At 34.6% G+C, this 13959-nt stretch overlaps 1 protein-coding gene across 3 annotated transcripts in view; it reads right to left on the bottom strand.

The window, feature by feature from the left end:
• Positions 1 to 13959, bottom strand: part of LOC150077004 (RNA-binding protein 4-like) — a 335818-nt gene that overhangs the window by 208530 nt on the left and 113329 nt on the right. For all 3 annotated transcript variants that reach the window (XR_016547727.1, XM_090386802.1, XM_090386803.1), the window contains exons 5-6: positions 12164 to 12243; positions 127 to 150 (exon numbers count right to left, since the gene is read on the bottom strand). Coding sequence is in view for 2 of the 3 variants with exons in the window: in XM_090386802.1 (XP_090242928.1) it covers positions 127 to 150; positions 12164 to 12243 (104 nt within the window). In the remaining variant the exon portion in view is untranslated. The remainder of the gene's footprint in view (positions 1 to 126; positions 151 to 12163; positions 12244 to 13959) is intronic.

A 13959-nucleotide genomic window follows, 5' to 3' on the forward strand; every position in this document is an offset into this window, starting at 1 on the left:
TATAGAGATGAGCACTATTGCTTATTATTAGATTAATTAACATTCTTAGATGACTACTAACTCATCTTCAAGAAACCAACTTTTAACTTATAATACATCTGAAAAGGAAAAATCAAATAAACTTACGGGTTTCTTGGGCATTCCTTTGACCTGAAAATTTCAGAAAACAATGAAATCAGAATACATTTAAATGGATTTTTTTTTTAATAAATTAATGATCTAGGTTTTTCTCCCCATTACTTTGGTAATTAAAATTAATATTGGTAATTTATGGAAATATTTGCATTTCAGAGACTTGATTTCTTGTTCTCCAGGCATATTTTCTATTCACCTAACCGATTCAGATAACTAATACAGTTTAGGTAAAATTCAGTTAACAAAATCAGGTAAAAAAAATCTCACCATCACACAGCAGCGCCCCTCCGACATGAACTATGTTCAGGGTAGTGGTAGGAAAAAAATCAAAAAATTATTCACCTCTTCAACCTATCCTCTCTGAAATCCTCTAAAAATCAATGCAAGTATCTTAGAGATGAGGATTAGAAGTATTTCTCAATGTAACCCTTGGGAAAGAATGGTCAGATTTCAGGCCAAACAGGGATCAAATATCTGCATGATGATAAATCACAAAAAACTCAAGTTAATGATAACCTATATTTTGGATTTGCTGATATCTTGAAAAAGCATATGCAAAGTACCAAGAAATTTGTTCTTTTAAATTCCACATAAACATGAATCAAGGAGGATACATTAAGAAAATAAAATATTTGTGTAAAAATGGAAAATCTGCAGAGGATTGAGCAAAAGAATAGGAAATGTAAAATGGTTTAAAGTTAAAATTGGAGGGAGTCAGGGTTGTACCTTATCACCACTTTGTTATAATTTTTGTGGACAATAAAAGAAATATTAGTTACTCCAGTTACAAAGATTAGTGTAGGAGATGTAAACAGCAGCCTGCAAGAACTTCAAGAATCTAAATGAAAATTAGTTACACAAAGAGTTGTGCAGGTTGGGAGAGACAATACAAAAGTTAGCTGCAGACTAAGCAACAAAAATTGTTATCAATTAGATTCTGGACATTTAGGAACATTCTTTATGAAGATGGAAGAGAAGACGTGGAAAACAAAAAATTAGAACAAATACAGCAGGAAGTGCAGAAAGCCAGCTAAACCTGTTGTAACAGTATATCCAAGTGGATCCAAACTGAAGGCAGATCTATAGTATCAAGCAAGCATTAGTGGATAGAGGGGCTTACTCTGGATAGGAAAGGGCTATCCAAAACAGATAAAATGCTGAAGATTGCAAGCCTGCAGGAACAATTAATTTTTAATTTTTTTTTACGTTTAACCTACAGTTGTGGTGCCCCTACTGTTAACAACCAGGTTCTTTAATTTATGGAAAAGGTTTATGGTTTTTTTTTTTTTTTAAATTATGCTCAGAGTATGCCAATATTTCATCTCTTATTAATGGAGTGCAGTACTTACTGTATACAATTTTTGTTAAATAAAATATATATATATGAAATATGAAAACGAAGAAGCGGAAGAAAGCTTTTGTACATATGATTAGCCTGTTAATTCGGCATTAATTCAGATTTAATTCTACTTAATGATTATTTATTTTTTTTTTTTTATTTTTTTTTTATAGGTTCTTAACATTCTTTCTCTTTTTTTTTCTCTTCAACTAGGCTCGGCATTTTGTGATTAATAACTTCTCCATCTATATTTATTTTTTTATTTTTATTTTACTTTCATTTATGACACACATATATATATATATATATATATATATATATATATATCAAAAAATGCTTCTTCACATGTTTAAGATGTAATTAAATTTTTTAAAACTATATAATGAACAGAAATGTGTGAAAGCATGTATTCCTCTTAATTATATAATTTTATAATAAAAATTTAAAATATATTCATATATTAGATGCTATTATTTATTTTGATTTAATTTTTTTTCTCCCAAAATTTATTTCAAATTTGGCATGTCATGAAGAGAACAAAATCTGAATATCACGTGTTACAAAACCTCTAACCCAAGTGATTACTGCTTTACACGTTTCCAGGTTATCATTCAAAATAACAATGAATATTTTCAAATGAACCTTTCAAAAAGAGATTACAACCATTATAAGCTGTTAGTAATCTTTATATCACACATAAGTTTGATAAATAACTTAAACCTAAACATAATTCTAAGCTTTGAAGCATCAGTAGCAGTCAGTTTCTTAACGACCTGTAAACACACACACACACACACACACACACACACACACACACACACACACACACACACACACACACACACACACACACACACACACACACACACACACACACACACACACTTCTGCATAACAAATTTCTACCAAATATTCTAACTGCAAGCAATAAATCACTTTTCTATACCTTTAGTTAGTAATTTGCAAAACAACCATCTCAATCATAGCAAAAGTAGTACTCCCATTTTAAACCATGATTTTAAAAAAGCACATTGATTATCTTGCAGCACAGCATGTAATACCATGTCAGCAGTGAAAATGTCACTGATTACAAATCGCATGTCATTCATATTAATTGTCATAGTTAAAACAGACTCTTAAATTGAATGGGAGAGTATCTTGAAAGTATAAAGGGGCTCACATACTATACAGATATACTACTTACACAGAATGGGCCACATGGCAGTTTACAAAAAACAAGATTAATTTACTAAGAAATCACTAAAAACAGTGTGAATGAAAATGGTGTGAACAATTAATTAGGTGATAATTAACATTATACAAATGTAATATTAGCTTCAAGAACTAAATTATACAAATTATTTTCAATAAACTGACATAGGGCCTACTCCGTTTTCTACACAAAAATACAAGTTGCATGCTGAGAACCCAACCACATTTTTCTACAAATAGTTCCAGGAATATCAAACTCAGAAGTTGCTTATGGGCTGCACAAACAGTTTGCAAGGAGCAAGAATGTCAAAAATCATTCTTGAAGGCTTGCAGATTTCATTATGGAATTTCATTTCAGTGTGTAAACAACATATCAGCACAACTTACAATTACTGAGAGAAAAACATGAAAATAGATTAAAATTGTTCATGTTTTTTCTCCTTGCACAATCTCATGACTATCATGAAGGTTCATGGCTCTAGATTTTATCTAAATTTTATGTCAGTACACCTCCATTATATATTACCTCTTACCATTATGTTTATATAGGTTTAACCAACCACAAATATTTTCATGGGTTAAACATAGTTAACCCATAAAAGTTAACACTCAGAATCTCTTAAAAAAAAAAAAAAGTCTGAAGGCCACTTCTGACCAACTTATTAGCCCAATCAAAGAGTAACCATTAATTGCAACCCTCTGCCTACTATGCTGCAGCCACCTTGCAATCACATGTTACTGCTTATACAAATCCTCTCTTGCAGAACCGAGTCAAATATCTTGTTAAAATCCAAATACACAATGTCAAAATTATTTCCTACATCCAATTCATCAGACTGGTTAAACATATTACCTTTATCAAAACCATGTTGTTTCCTTCAGAATTCCACTTCTATTGGAAATGACCCCACATTGCACTCTTGATCATTTCCTCCATGATTTTTCATGATATTGAAGTCACAATGATCAGGCAGTAGCCACCCAATTCACTCTTAGAATCGTCATATGTAATGAAGATACATTGGCACTTCTATAAACCAAAGGAATCTGTCGAATCCAATGCCCTCATAACTAACCTTAATAGTTAAATGCATTATCATCAACTCCCTCAAATTAATGGATATATTATTATTATTAACTATATGGTGCAAGTAAGCCTGAGGATTATGCTGCAACAGCCAAAAAAAAAAAAAAAAAAAAATCCCTTGTTACCCTGAGAGAGAGAGAAGTAGAAGGAAATCACCAAGAAAGAGAAGAATGATGATATCCAGCTCAGGACCGTGGGTGTGCCAAGCCCATACTCACCACATGAGTCCCCAGCCATCAGCTCCAGGAACTTTACTTCCCCTTAAACTCATTTTTTCCAATTATCTTCAGCAACTTCAATATGGCAAATTTCATGTTTCCCAGCTTCACTTGTACAGTTTCTCCTCACCACAAAGGGTTTGTCATCTGTAAATATCATTGCACAACATTTGGGCACCTAAAGTATTTCTCTAAGTAAATTTCTTTTAGATGCTAACTGATTGAGATTACTACAAGGCAGATAGATACTCTTGCAGACTTTGCTCTGCTAAGCAATACAGAGTGAAAATTTTTCTTATAGCAATGGTCTTGTTGTCTGGACTTGATTACAAAGTGAACTTCCAGTTTTATCAAAAATAGATTTCAACTGAGTTTGTTTTTAAACCATGGCTGAATATTCTTTAGCACTGCTATGAGGAACTGTTAAATTGCCAAGCATGTCTTCAGCTAATTTGGTAAATTAAGTTTCTTTCTGTAATCGTTTTCATTTTGTCAACCAAGGACTATGGTACATCAGTTCTTTCTTGTTTCATAACAGCTTCTAGTAGGTTCACACAGTGAATCTAATAGGACTGATACTGCGAAAAAATCAGTGCTTTGTCCATTTCTTTACCTTCAATGATACTGAGTACTCGAAACTTGTACACGAAAAAAAAAAAATACAAAAGAACAGAATCTTCTCTTTTAGGCTCATCACTTTGAGTTAGTGCTTTGGTAATTAACTTCCAAAACAGAAGAGATAATTTTAACTTCTGTTGGCCTAATGAATTTATTCACCACTCTTCAATTCATTAAGCAGTAATGACATCAAAATGTAAATGGATGTTAGGCATACTTGACTGAAGACTATGCTTGGATTTTCACAATTGGTATGACACTTAAAAGCAATAACCAAACTACTACATTCAAGCCAGAAAAAAGGCACATGAGCACACTATTTTTTCCCCCCTCTTGGTTAACAATTCTATACTCACCTGAACTATAAATAGTTCAAATTATATTTTAAAAAAAAAAAACTTAAAGGGAAAAAAAAATGTTCACAATATAAATGATCATATCTCCACTTTAACATCTGCAATATTTGGCATTTTATAAAGCAACTACATATGAATATGTTGTGTTAATTTTTTTTCTTGATCAACAATACTATATCATTCATAAAATTTATACAACGCTGTTGATATGGAAATAGGTAGGCTTGTGCCATAATTGAACTGCTGCGGTTTTTTTTTTTTTTTTTTTTGTGGGAATTATAGAAGCCAATTCAGAAGAAGTGCCCATAGAAGTATCTGTACAAAGGCATGCAGGAGAAATAGTACGTCTATGAGACAGAGTGGAGAGACTGTTAGAGGTGAGTCATTAATTAACCTAACTGCCCTCTTCTGAATGGAATCTAGGAGCCTGAGAGAGGTTTTAGGGGCACCACCCCAGATGTGAGAACAATATTCCATGGTAGGGCAGATTTGAAATTGTACAGAGTGAACAGCTGTTTGGAAGAAAAGTAACGCCAGGAGCAAAAGAGAAAAAAAAATTTTTTTAGATGTAGAGGAAGCAATATTTGTAATGTGCTTGTGCCAAGAGAGATTAGAAGTCAGGGTAATTCCCAAAAGAGATATCATCTTGCATAGATATAGTGCCACCAAAGATAAGCATAGGAGCAGAAGAATCCTTTTTGCAAGATATAAGAGGACTGAGTTTTAGAAGGATTGAAATCAACTAAGTTGTCTTTGCCCCACTGGAGAATTTCCTGGAGATTGGCATTTAGGGAATTGGTAGCGGATATTCGAGAAGTTGAAGCTGATTGAGCAGAGCAAGGTTTCTCAAACTGGAAAGTAGAATGCAATGTGCTATCATCAGCAAAACTATGGATAGGATTTCTGGTCAGTGGAAGGTCATTAATATACAAGAGGAAAAGAGTGGGGAAAATAACTGAACCTTGAGGGACACCAGCATTAGTGGAGAAGTTAGAATACAGAGAACCATCCACCATCACCCTCAGTGAGCAGTCAGAGAGAAAACTGGATAACCAATTGGTTATACCAATTCAATGAAGTTTGACATTGTTGTGCTGAAGGAGAAACTTTCCTTTCTTCTGTGGCCTCACTATTCCAATTTGTGTCTTCAAGTCTTCAGTGTCTTCACATAGCAAACAGAACTGACCATGTAACTCCACCCAGGAATTCCACAAGGACTGGAATAGTGTTTTTTTTTTTTTTTTTTAATTTCTTCTGTGAATTATTGCGTTTCCCCTGGATTGCCACATTGCCTCCAGTTCATACTGCTGTAACTCAAGTTTCATCTTTAGTGACAATGCTATCAAAAAAAAAAAATAGTCATCCAGTTTCAAAACTGCTCCAGAAGGTCAACACAAGCCTGCACCCTCTGCTTCTTGTGATCTGGCATTAGCATTCATGGAATTCACTAGCCAAACAACTGCCTAAATGCCAATTAAGAATGTTTTCAATGCATTATAACCAATTCCCACACTTGCATACATTTCAATGCACTGATCTTCACAAATTAGTTTCCACTCTCCTCATTTTCTGCTGTCACTGAAGATTGACAGCCTGATCTTGAAATGTCCTTTAAATTTCTACTGTCATCACTGACACAGTGCAATATTATATGCTGTGATAGAATATCGCAGTACCCTATAAGTAGACACTTAGTAAAGAAGTCCATTTTTAGAAAATTATGTATCGTAAATAGATTTTTTACTGAAATTTTTTTCACTGGACACTACCATCTTTTTGAAATAATATATTTTTATATCTTCTTTCTGTGTGCTATACTATTTTTGTTATTTGCTTGCAAAAAACTAACTATATTATATTTCTTACCACTTAAGACTGAAAAATCGCATTTTATATACAGTATATAAAGCAAGCATGTTACCTTTTCCTGATTTTATAATACACAGAAAATCTAATGTACATGTTAGCATTAGCATTAGTAGAGGCATTTGATGCAAGAAAGCAAGCTTATGCAGCATCAGCCAAAAAAAAAAAAAAAAAACCACTTCCACTTCACCCCTCTGTTCGTTCAAAATACATGTCCAGCTGAGCCTTAAACTTATTTAGGCTATCAACCTCCACCACAAGGGACGGAAGTCTGTTCCACCAACCAACCACCCGCTGGCTAAAGGCAAATTTCCGCACGTCTATCCTGCATCTGTCTTTCCTCAATTTGAATTTATGCCCTCTCAGGTGATTATTCTGAGCTAGAGGAAGAATCCCATCAGCATTGAGCATGCTTAAACCATTCAAGGCTTTATACACCTCTATCAGATCACCTCGCTGGTGCCTAGTCTCCAGACACTGTAATTTGCAAAACTTAAGCCTTTCTTCATAAGAGCACCCCTTTGTTCCATTCACTAATCTTGTTGCCCTTCTCTGTACTCGTTCCAGCAGCTCTACATCCTTCTTGAAATGAGGCCTCCAGACCTGTATACAGTACTCTAGGTGTGGCCTGACCATCGCCTTATACAATGGAATAATCACCTCCTTATCCCTGCTGGAAAAATTCCTGTATATCATTGACAATACTCCATGAGCTACTCTTGCAGCCCGTCTGCACTGCTCAGAGAACTTCATATCTGCCTGCACAACCACCCCCAAGTCCCTTTCATTCTCTACCACTGTCAGTGTTGTACCACAGAGTTGATACGTTGCTCTGGGGTTGCTGTTTCCCATGTGTAGTACTTTACATTTGTCAATGTTAAACTTCATTTGCCACCTCTCAGCACATCTGCTCAACCTTTCCAGATCCTGTTGCAGCAGCATAGTGTCAGTAGTGTCCTTGACAACCCTGCCAACCTTTGTATCGTCTGCAAACTTGGACATTAATCCCGATATACCATCATCAATATCATTTATAAATACAGAAAACAATAATGGACCCAACACTGAGCCCTGAGGGACTCCACTAATAACATCAGTCCACGATGAGCAGTGTCCATTGATTACCACTCTGTCTTCTCCCCCTCAACCACCCCTTTATCCATAGCAGCAATTTGCCTCCAATGTCACACTGCTCCAATTTGTGTAGCAGTCTTCCATGTGCAACAGTATCAAAAGCCTTTCTAAGATCCAAGTATATAATATCAAAGTTATTCCCTACATCCAGTTCTTTTGTGACTGCATCATAGTATCCAATCAAGTTGGTCAGGCAAGACTTCCCCTTAACAAAACCATGCTGTGTCTGAGCTATAACTGAAGTCTTGTCTAAATGATCCTGCAGTACTTCTTTAATCAGTGCCTCCATTAATTTTCCTGGAACAGAAGTTAAGCTCACAGGTCTATAATTACTTGTGTCAGCCTTTGATCCTCCTTTGTGAATTGGGGTCACATTTGCACATTTCCAGTCTATGGGTACCTTCCCTGAGTCCAAGGAAGCTCTCATAATTATGGCTAAGGGTTTGCTTACTTCCTTTGCTGCTTCCTTTAATATAACTGGATAGATCCCATCCACCACGGGTGCCTTTCTTGTGTTTATCTTCAACAGTTTCTCCTCCACTTTACTCCCAGTTATTTCAAGATTCTGTAGCTTACTGCTAGAGTTGAATACACCTCTGGCATTCCCCTCGCTGAATAACTCCTCATGTGTGAATGTCGATGCAAAATATTCATTTAGTTTGTTAGCTACCTGAGCAGGATCATCAACACTTGACCCATCAATATCAAGTGGACCAATCTGATTCATCCCTTTCCTTCTAGAGTTTACATAAGTAAAGAACTCTTTGCTGTTTTTCTTTGCATCCCTTGCCAAGGATTTCTCGTAATCTGCCTTCGCCTGCCTAACCTCCTTTGTAACTTGGTTGCATATCAACTTGTATCTATCATAGGCTTCTGTGTCATGTGTTAATTTGTATGTATCCCATGCATTTTTCTTCTCTGCCATATGTCTCATTAGTTCATCTGACATCCACTTAGGCCTAAACCTTGAACAATATTTCTTAGTTGGTATGTAAAGCCTAGTAGCTTCCAAGATAAGTTCTTTGAATGCTTCCCATTTTGAATTTGCTGTTGGTAACATCATCAGTTGGTCCCACTGTATAGAATTTAAATACTGTCTCAGTCCATCGTAGTCGCCTTTACGGAAGCAATAACCCTTCCCTTTACCCCTAATGGTAGTTACCTCTTTGAGTAAATCCCACTTCAGCACACTGTGATCACTGCCACCTAGTGGTTCATTATCTGCAGATTCTTAATGCATGAAGAATCACTGCTGATAATCAAATCAAGAGTATTACTTCCTCTAGTTGCCTCCCGAACATGCTGATGTAGAAAACAATCATCCAATAAATCCACAAAAGCCCTGCTAGTGTGTGAGTATCCAGCCCCCAAATTCCAGTCAATATCTGGGAAATTAAAATCTCCCATTATAAGACACTCTGATTTACTGGCCCACTCTATTTCCCTGTATAGTTCCTTATTATACTCATCAGAGTCATTAGGCCTATAGCACACTCCTACTCTCAATTTTGATCTCCCAATGTTTATGTCACACCAAACTGACTCCACACTGCACTGTCCAGCGATGTCGACTGGCTTCACTTCCTTGGTTTTTATGTGTTTCTTAACTAATAGCATAACACCTCCCCCCTCCCTATCCTGTCTATTCTTTCTGTAGACGTTGTACTCCTCAAATTGCAGTTCCGCATCCCTTATATCTGTGTGACACCACGTCTCTGATATCCCAACAATATCTGCCTTCGATGTTTTGAGCAATACCTCAAATTCATCAAATTTATTTACTAAACTCCTAGCATTGGTGTACACGCAAGTATACCTGCACCTGTTTCTATTCTTAGCTACCCTAACACAACCCATGTGTTTACTTGTACCGCAATGGCTCCCAGCAGTCTCTGAAATACCATGCATCTTGTTTTTCAGGCTTCTGCTCATTCTAATAGAAGCAGTGCAAGAATCTCTTTCACCTCTGCCAGTGGCTACTGTCAATCTATTGGTCTTTGTCTCCCCCCCAAGCTAGCAGTTTTCCGACCCACCTAACACTGCCTCGATAGCATCAGCAAATATTCTTGCACCCTTTCTATTTAAGTGTATCCCATCCCTGTAGAAGCAATCTCTCCTGTTAACAAGTACAGTCCAGGCTGAAAAAAATTCTACCCCTTGAGCCTTGCACAATCTTTCCAGGGCCGAATTGATTGACAAGGCTCTCATCATATACTCCCTTCTATCGTGTCTGGGCAGAATTGCAGACACTTTCAAATTCAACCCTAATTCTCGGCTTTTGTTCAACAGTGACCTGTACTTGTTAAGTAATTCTGCCGGTCTCCTACTCTTAATATTATTAGTGCCAAAATCGCATTTTATATACAGTATATAAAGCAAGCATGTTACCTTTTCCTGATTTTATAATACACAGAAAATCTTATGTACATGTTAAACACTATACTGTATACTGTATTCATTCAGCAACTTACTTAAATTTAGCTTTGCACTACACATAAAAAATAAGTTAGATAGTATGAAAACCAAGTTTTTTTTCATTTTAATTTCTGGAGAGTACAGAAGTGTTCTACGTACTACACTGAGGTACACTTCTCTTAGTATTTTACAAATAAAAAATAAATAAATATTATGAAATATTTGACATAGAATAAAACATTCTACAATGTATAATATAGTATTTTGCACATTTTACATTTTTATGCAATTCAGACTTGCATGCCTGAAAGGCCAATTCATTAATCAGGAATGAAGAATCAAATTAAGCAAAAATTTTAAATTTTCATAAAATTATAAATTTAACCCTGAAGTGACCACATGAAAAACTTCCCTTTGCTGTACAGGTTGGATCCATCAGAATCATGGACAAAAATGTGTCACAGAAATGAAATAAATTACCACAAATGAAATTATATTGACATTCATGGTAATATTAATGAGAACAGCATAAAGAAAAAATAAATTTTCATAAAACTGAAATATAGTTAAAAACACAAAAGTACTTCTTTAAAAAATGCCCTTCAATTAATGGTGTTTATGATCACTATCAGCTACATTATTCCATGCAATCTATACAAGTCATTCTAGTGTAAGCCACAAATATTTTCTACATTTTTACTGCTGAAGTGCATTAAAATATGAAATCTTCAAAGAACTATATTATTTAAAAATTAAACATGCACATAAATTTCAACAACTTTTTCACAACATAAAAGAGGGAAAGGGTAGGAAGATGCCAGCATTACCAACAAAAGCTTGCATAAAATAATGGGCAAACAAATATAACTAATGTGTTTGTCAGACCTAATCCAGTCAATGCAAAGAGAATAGTAAAGCTGTAGTGTTTTTGCAGAAAAGACAGAAAAATAGTTAGAGTAGAGAAGAAGAGTTAAAAAAATTGAGTGTGACAAATGCAGTAATCACTATGCTTCCATGATCAGTAAAGTCCTACTGTATAATTTCACAATGAATTACATTTAATCACCACCAAGCTTTATTTTATTACCACAGTATAAGTTGAGAAATTTTAGATGTTTACAAAATCAAAAGCACAGGGTCACCTTACATACAAGTCATGTCAGGTTTCTACATAGTGAAATATTTGTTAATAACTTAAAATAATTTAATTTTACCAGAAAATAAAAATCTTGCTTGTTTCAGTTCCTTTGAGTGAATCTGATGTACAGATTATTGCATATCTAGTCATTACTAATTATTGAATGTACAAGGGTTTTGTAAAACAAATCCACATGACAGCCTTGCTTTTTTCAACTTTTATAGCGCCTACATTTGTTGCTATGCCGTACTTGGAAATTCATAAACTGTCTTTGCTTTAACCAGAAGTCCAGTTCTGATTAAAATACCAGCTTTATTAATTCTTTCATAAAAAGCATGGCTGAAATGAATTCAAACATGCCATATGAATATGGCTTTAAATTTTAAATAGTTAATCTTGCAAAGCTGCATATAAATTTAGAATTTCTAAAAAACTCATGAGAGAACAAAAAAAAAAAAAAAAAAATGCTGAAAGAAATGCCAAAAACAAAAATTGGGCAGCTGACATGCCCTCAAAGCACTTTTTCTAATATCAACTTATACACAAGTCAATACATTTTCTGACTTCCCAAAGCCTAAAACTAGGGGTTGACTAATATTTAGATTTCATACTTGCAATTTTAACCAGTATACATAGAACACTTACCAATGTCCTTGCCGTCCACATCTATAACACTGGCCCTTACCTCCCATGCCAGGTCTAGGTCGAACTTTACTGTGTGAAAGCTACAAAATATGAATTAACTTAAAAACTGAAACTTAAAAATATACCTAAACAAATAAAATGCAACTATGTGTATTTCACATGCATGCATAATATATTTTTTCCCTTTAGCTCATGTTTTTAATATCATATTTCAAAATAAAAGCAATGAAGCCCAATTCTAAAGTTTACTTAAGAAGTTTAGTCTTGAATATTTTAACAGAGTTTGACAATTGCCTTTGATTTCTAGTCTATGGGTTTAGTTTTGCTGGTGTGTTTAGTTTTGGGTGGTTTGATGTGTATCAGCTACACTTTGTATTTGGTGGCAGCAAGTAGACATTGGGAATTGAATGCAAGATTAGTTTTATGAAACCCGTATAAATTAACTATTTTTAGTATGGATAATATCGCATTATAAACTTAGATCTTTTATACTATGTGTTAACCAGTGAAATTTGATGTGAGCATTGGGTGAAGAAATTTCTTATAAAAAGGTATGAGAACTTATCTTATATTTAAACAATATTAATATCATATATTAACAGCCTGGCAAAAATTTGAACCTTAACTGAGACCAAATACTGGAACAAAAATTTCATCATATAATTTCATATGAGACCACATTTGAAAATATAATTTGCATCTGGTGCAAATGGTTTCATTCTGCTGGTAGCATAACTAATCTTACTTGTTTTTGATTAAACACAATTGCCACCTCTAAATATACCACTTTTTATGAAATGTGTTCTTTAAACTACATTATATAGGGAAAGGCAGTTGAAGGATGAAAAACTGTTAATGCTATTTTATTGCTTGTCAGTTATACAGCAATTTATGCTTACTGGAGATGATGCACGCACAAAGGATAAATGCTAGAAATAATGCATACAGAAATTCTATACATGCGTTGTGAACAATACTAGCTTACTTAATCAATGAAAATCAACTATAAAAATAATTTAAACAGGTTACAAGTAACAACAAACAAATGCTTTACACTACTGGTTTAACTTGTAACCTCTTTCTTTAGTCTAAATTTAATGCAGTTATTTTCATCTTTTGTAGATAGATAATCTCTGACATATGTGCTAAATTTCCACGTTCCTGACCAGCAATAAACCAGCTTCACTATTACATAAATAGAAGTGTCTTTCCTCATCCTTCACTTTTTTCGAATTCTATATTTTTTAATGTCTTGGCAAAATTCTTCTATTATTAGTTTCAATGATACATATATATGCATACTTTGCAATTCTTTAATCTGAGACTATGCACATGCAATGAAACTAAAAAAATCAAAAATATATTAAAATATTTTAGCAGCTAAGTAGAGGAATGAGACTATATTTTGATGCAGGTGTTAAAATATACGGTCCTTATAATTAAAGTATCACAATTATAATTAAAGTGTCACAGCTGTCTGGAGTCCAATCTAGCGATCAGATTGAAGGGAAATCTTATGCAGGCATAGACCATACAGGGAAGAGAATGGCTGGGGGGGAAAATCAGTTGACGTTTCCTCATCAGTGGGAGACAAATAGAACTGTTGTCTTGAGAGGGGGGGGGATGCTGTTCAGAGAGAGAGAGAGAGAGAGAGAGAGAGAGAGAGACTAGTAAACAATCATACTCTATGTGAGTCAGGTGTATTGAACAGCCAACATAACATATCAGGAGTGATCACAGTTACATGACAAGCTATGCTACCCTTTAAGTCAGTGAGGCTACAATGATACACCATG

The sequence above is a fragment of the Mastigoproctus giganteus genome, chromosome 12, assembly GCF_048544385.1.
Source record: "Mastigoproctus giganteus isolate SK-2022 chromosome 12, ASM4854438v1, whole genome shotgun sequence".
Taxonomy (NCBI): Eukaryota; Metazoa; Arthropoda; class Arachnida; order Uropygi; family Thelyphonidae; genus Mastigoproctus; species Mastigoproctus giganteus.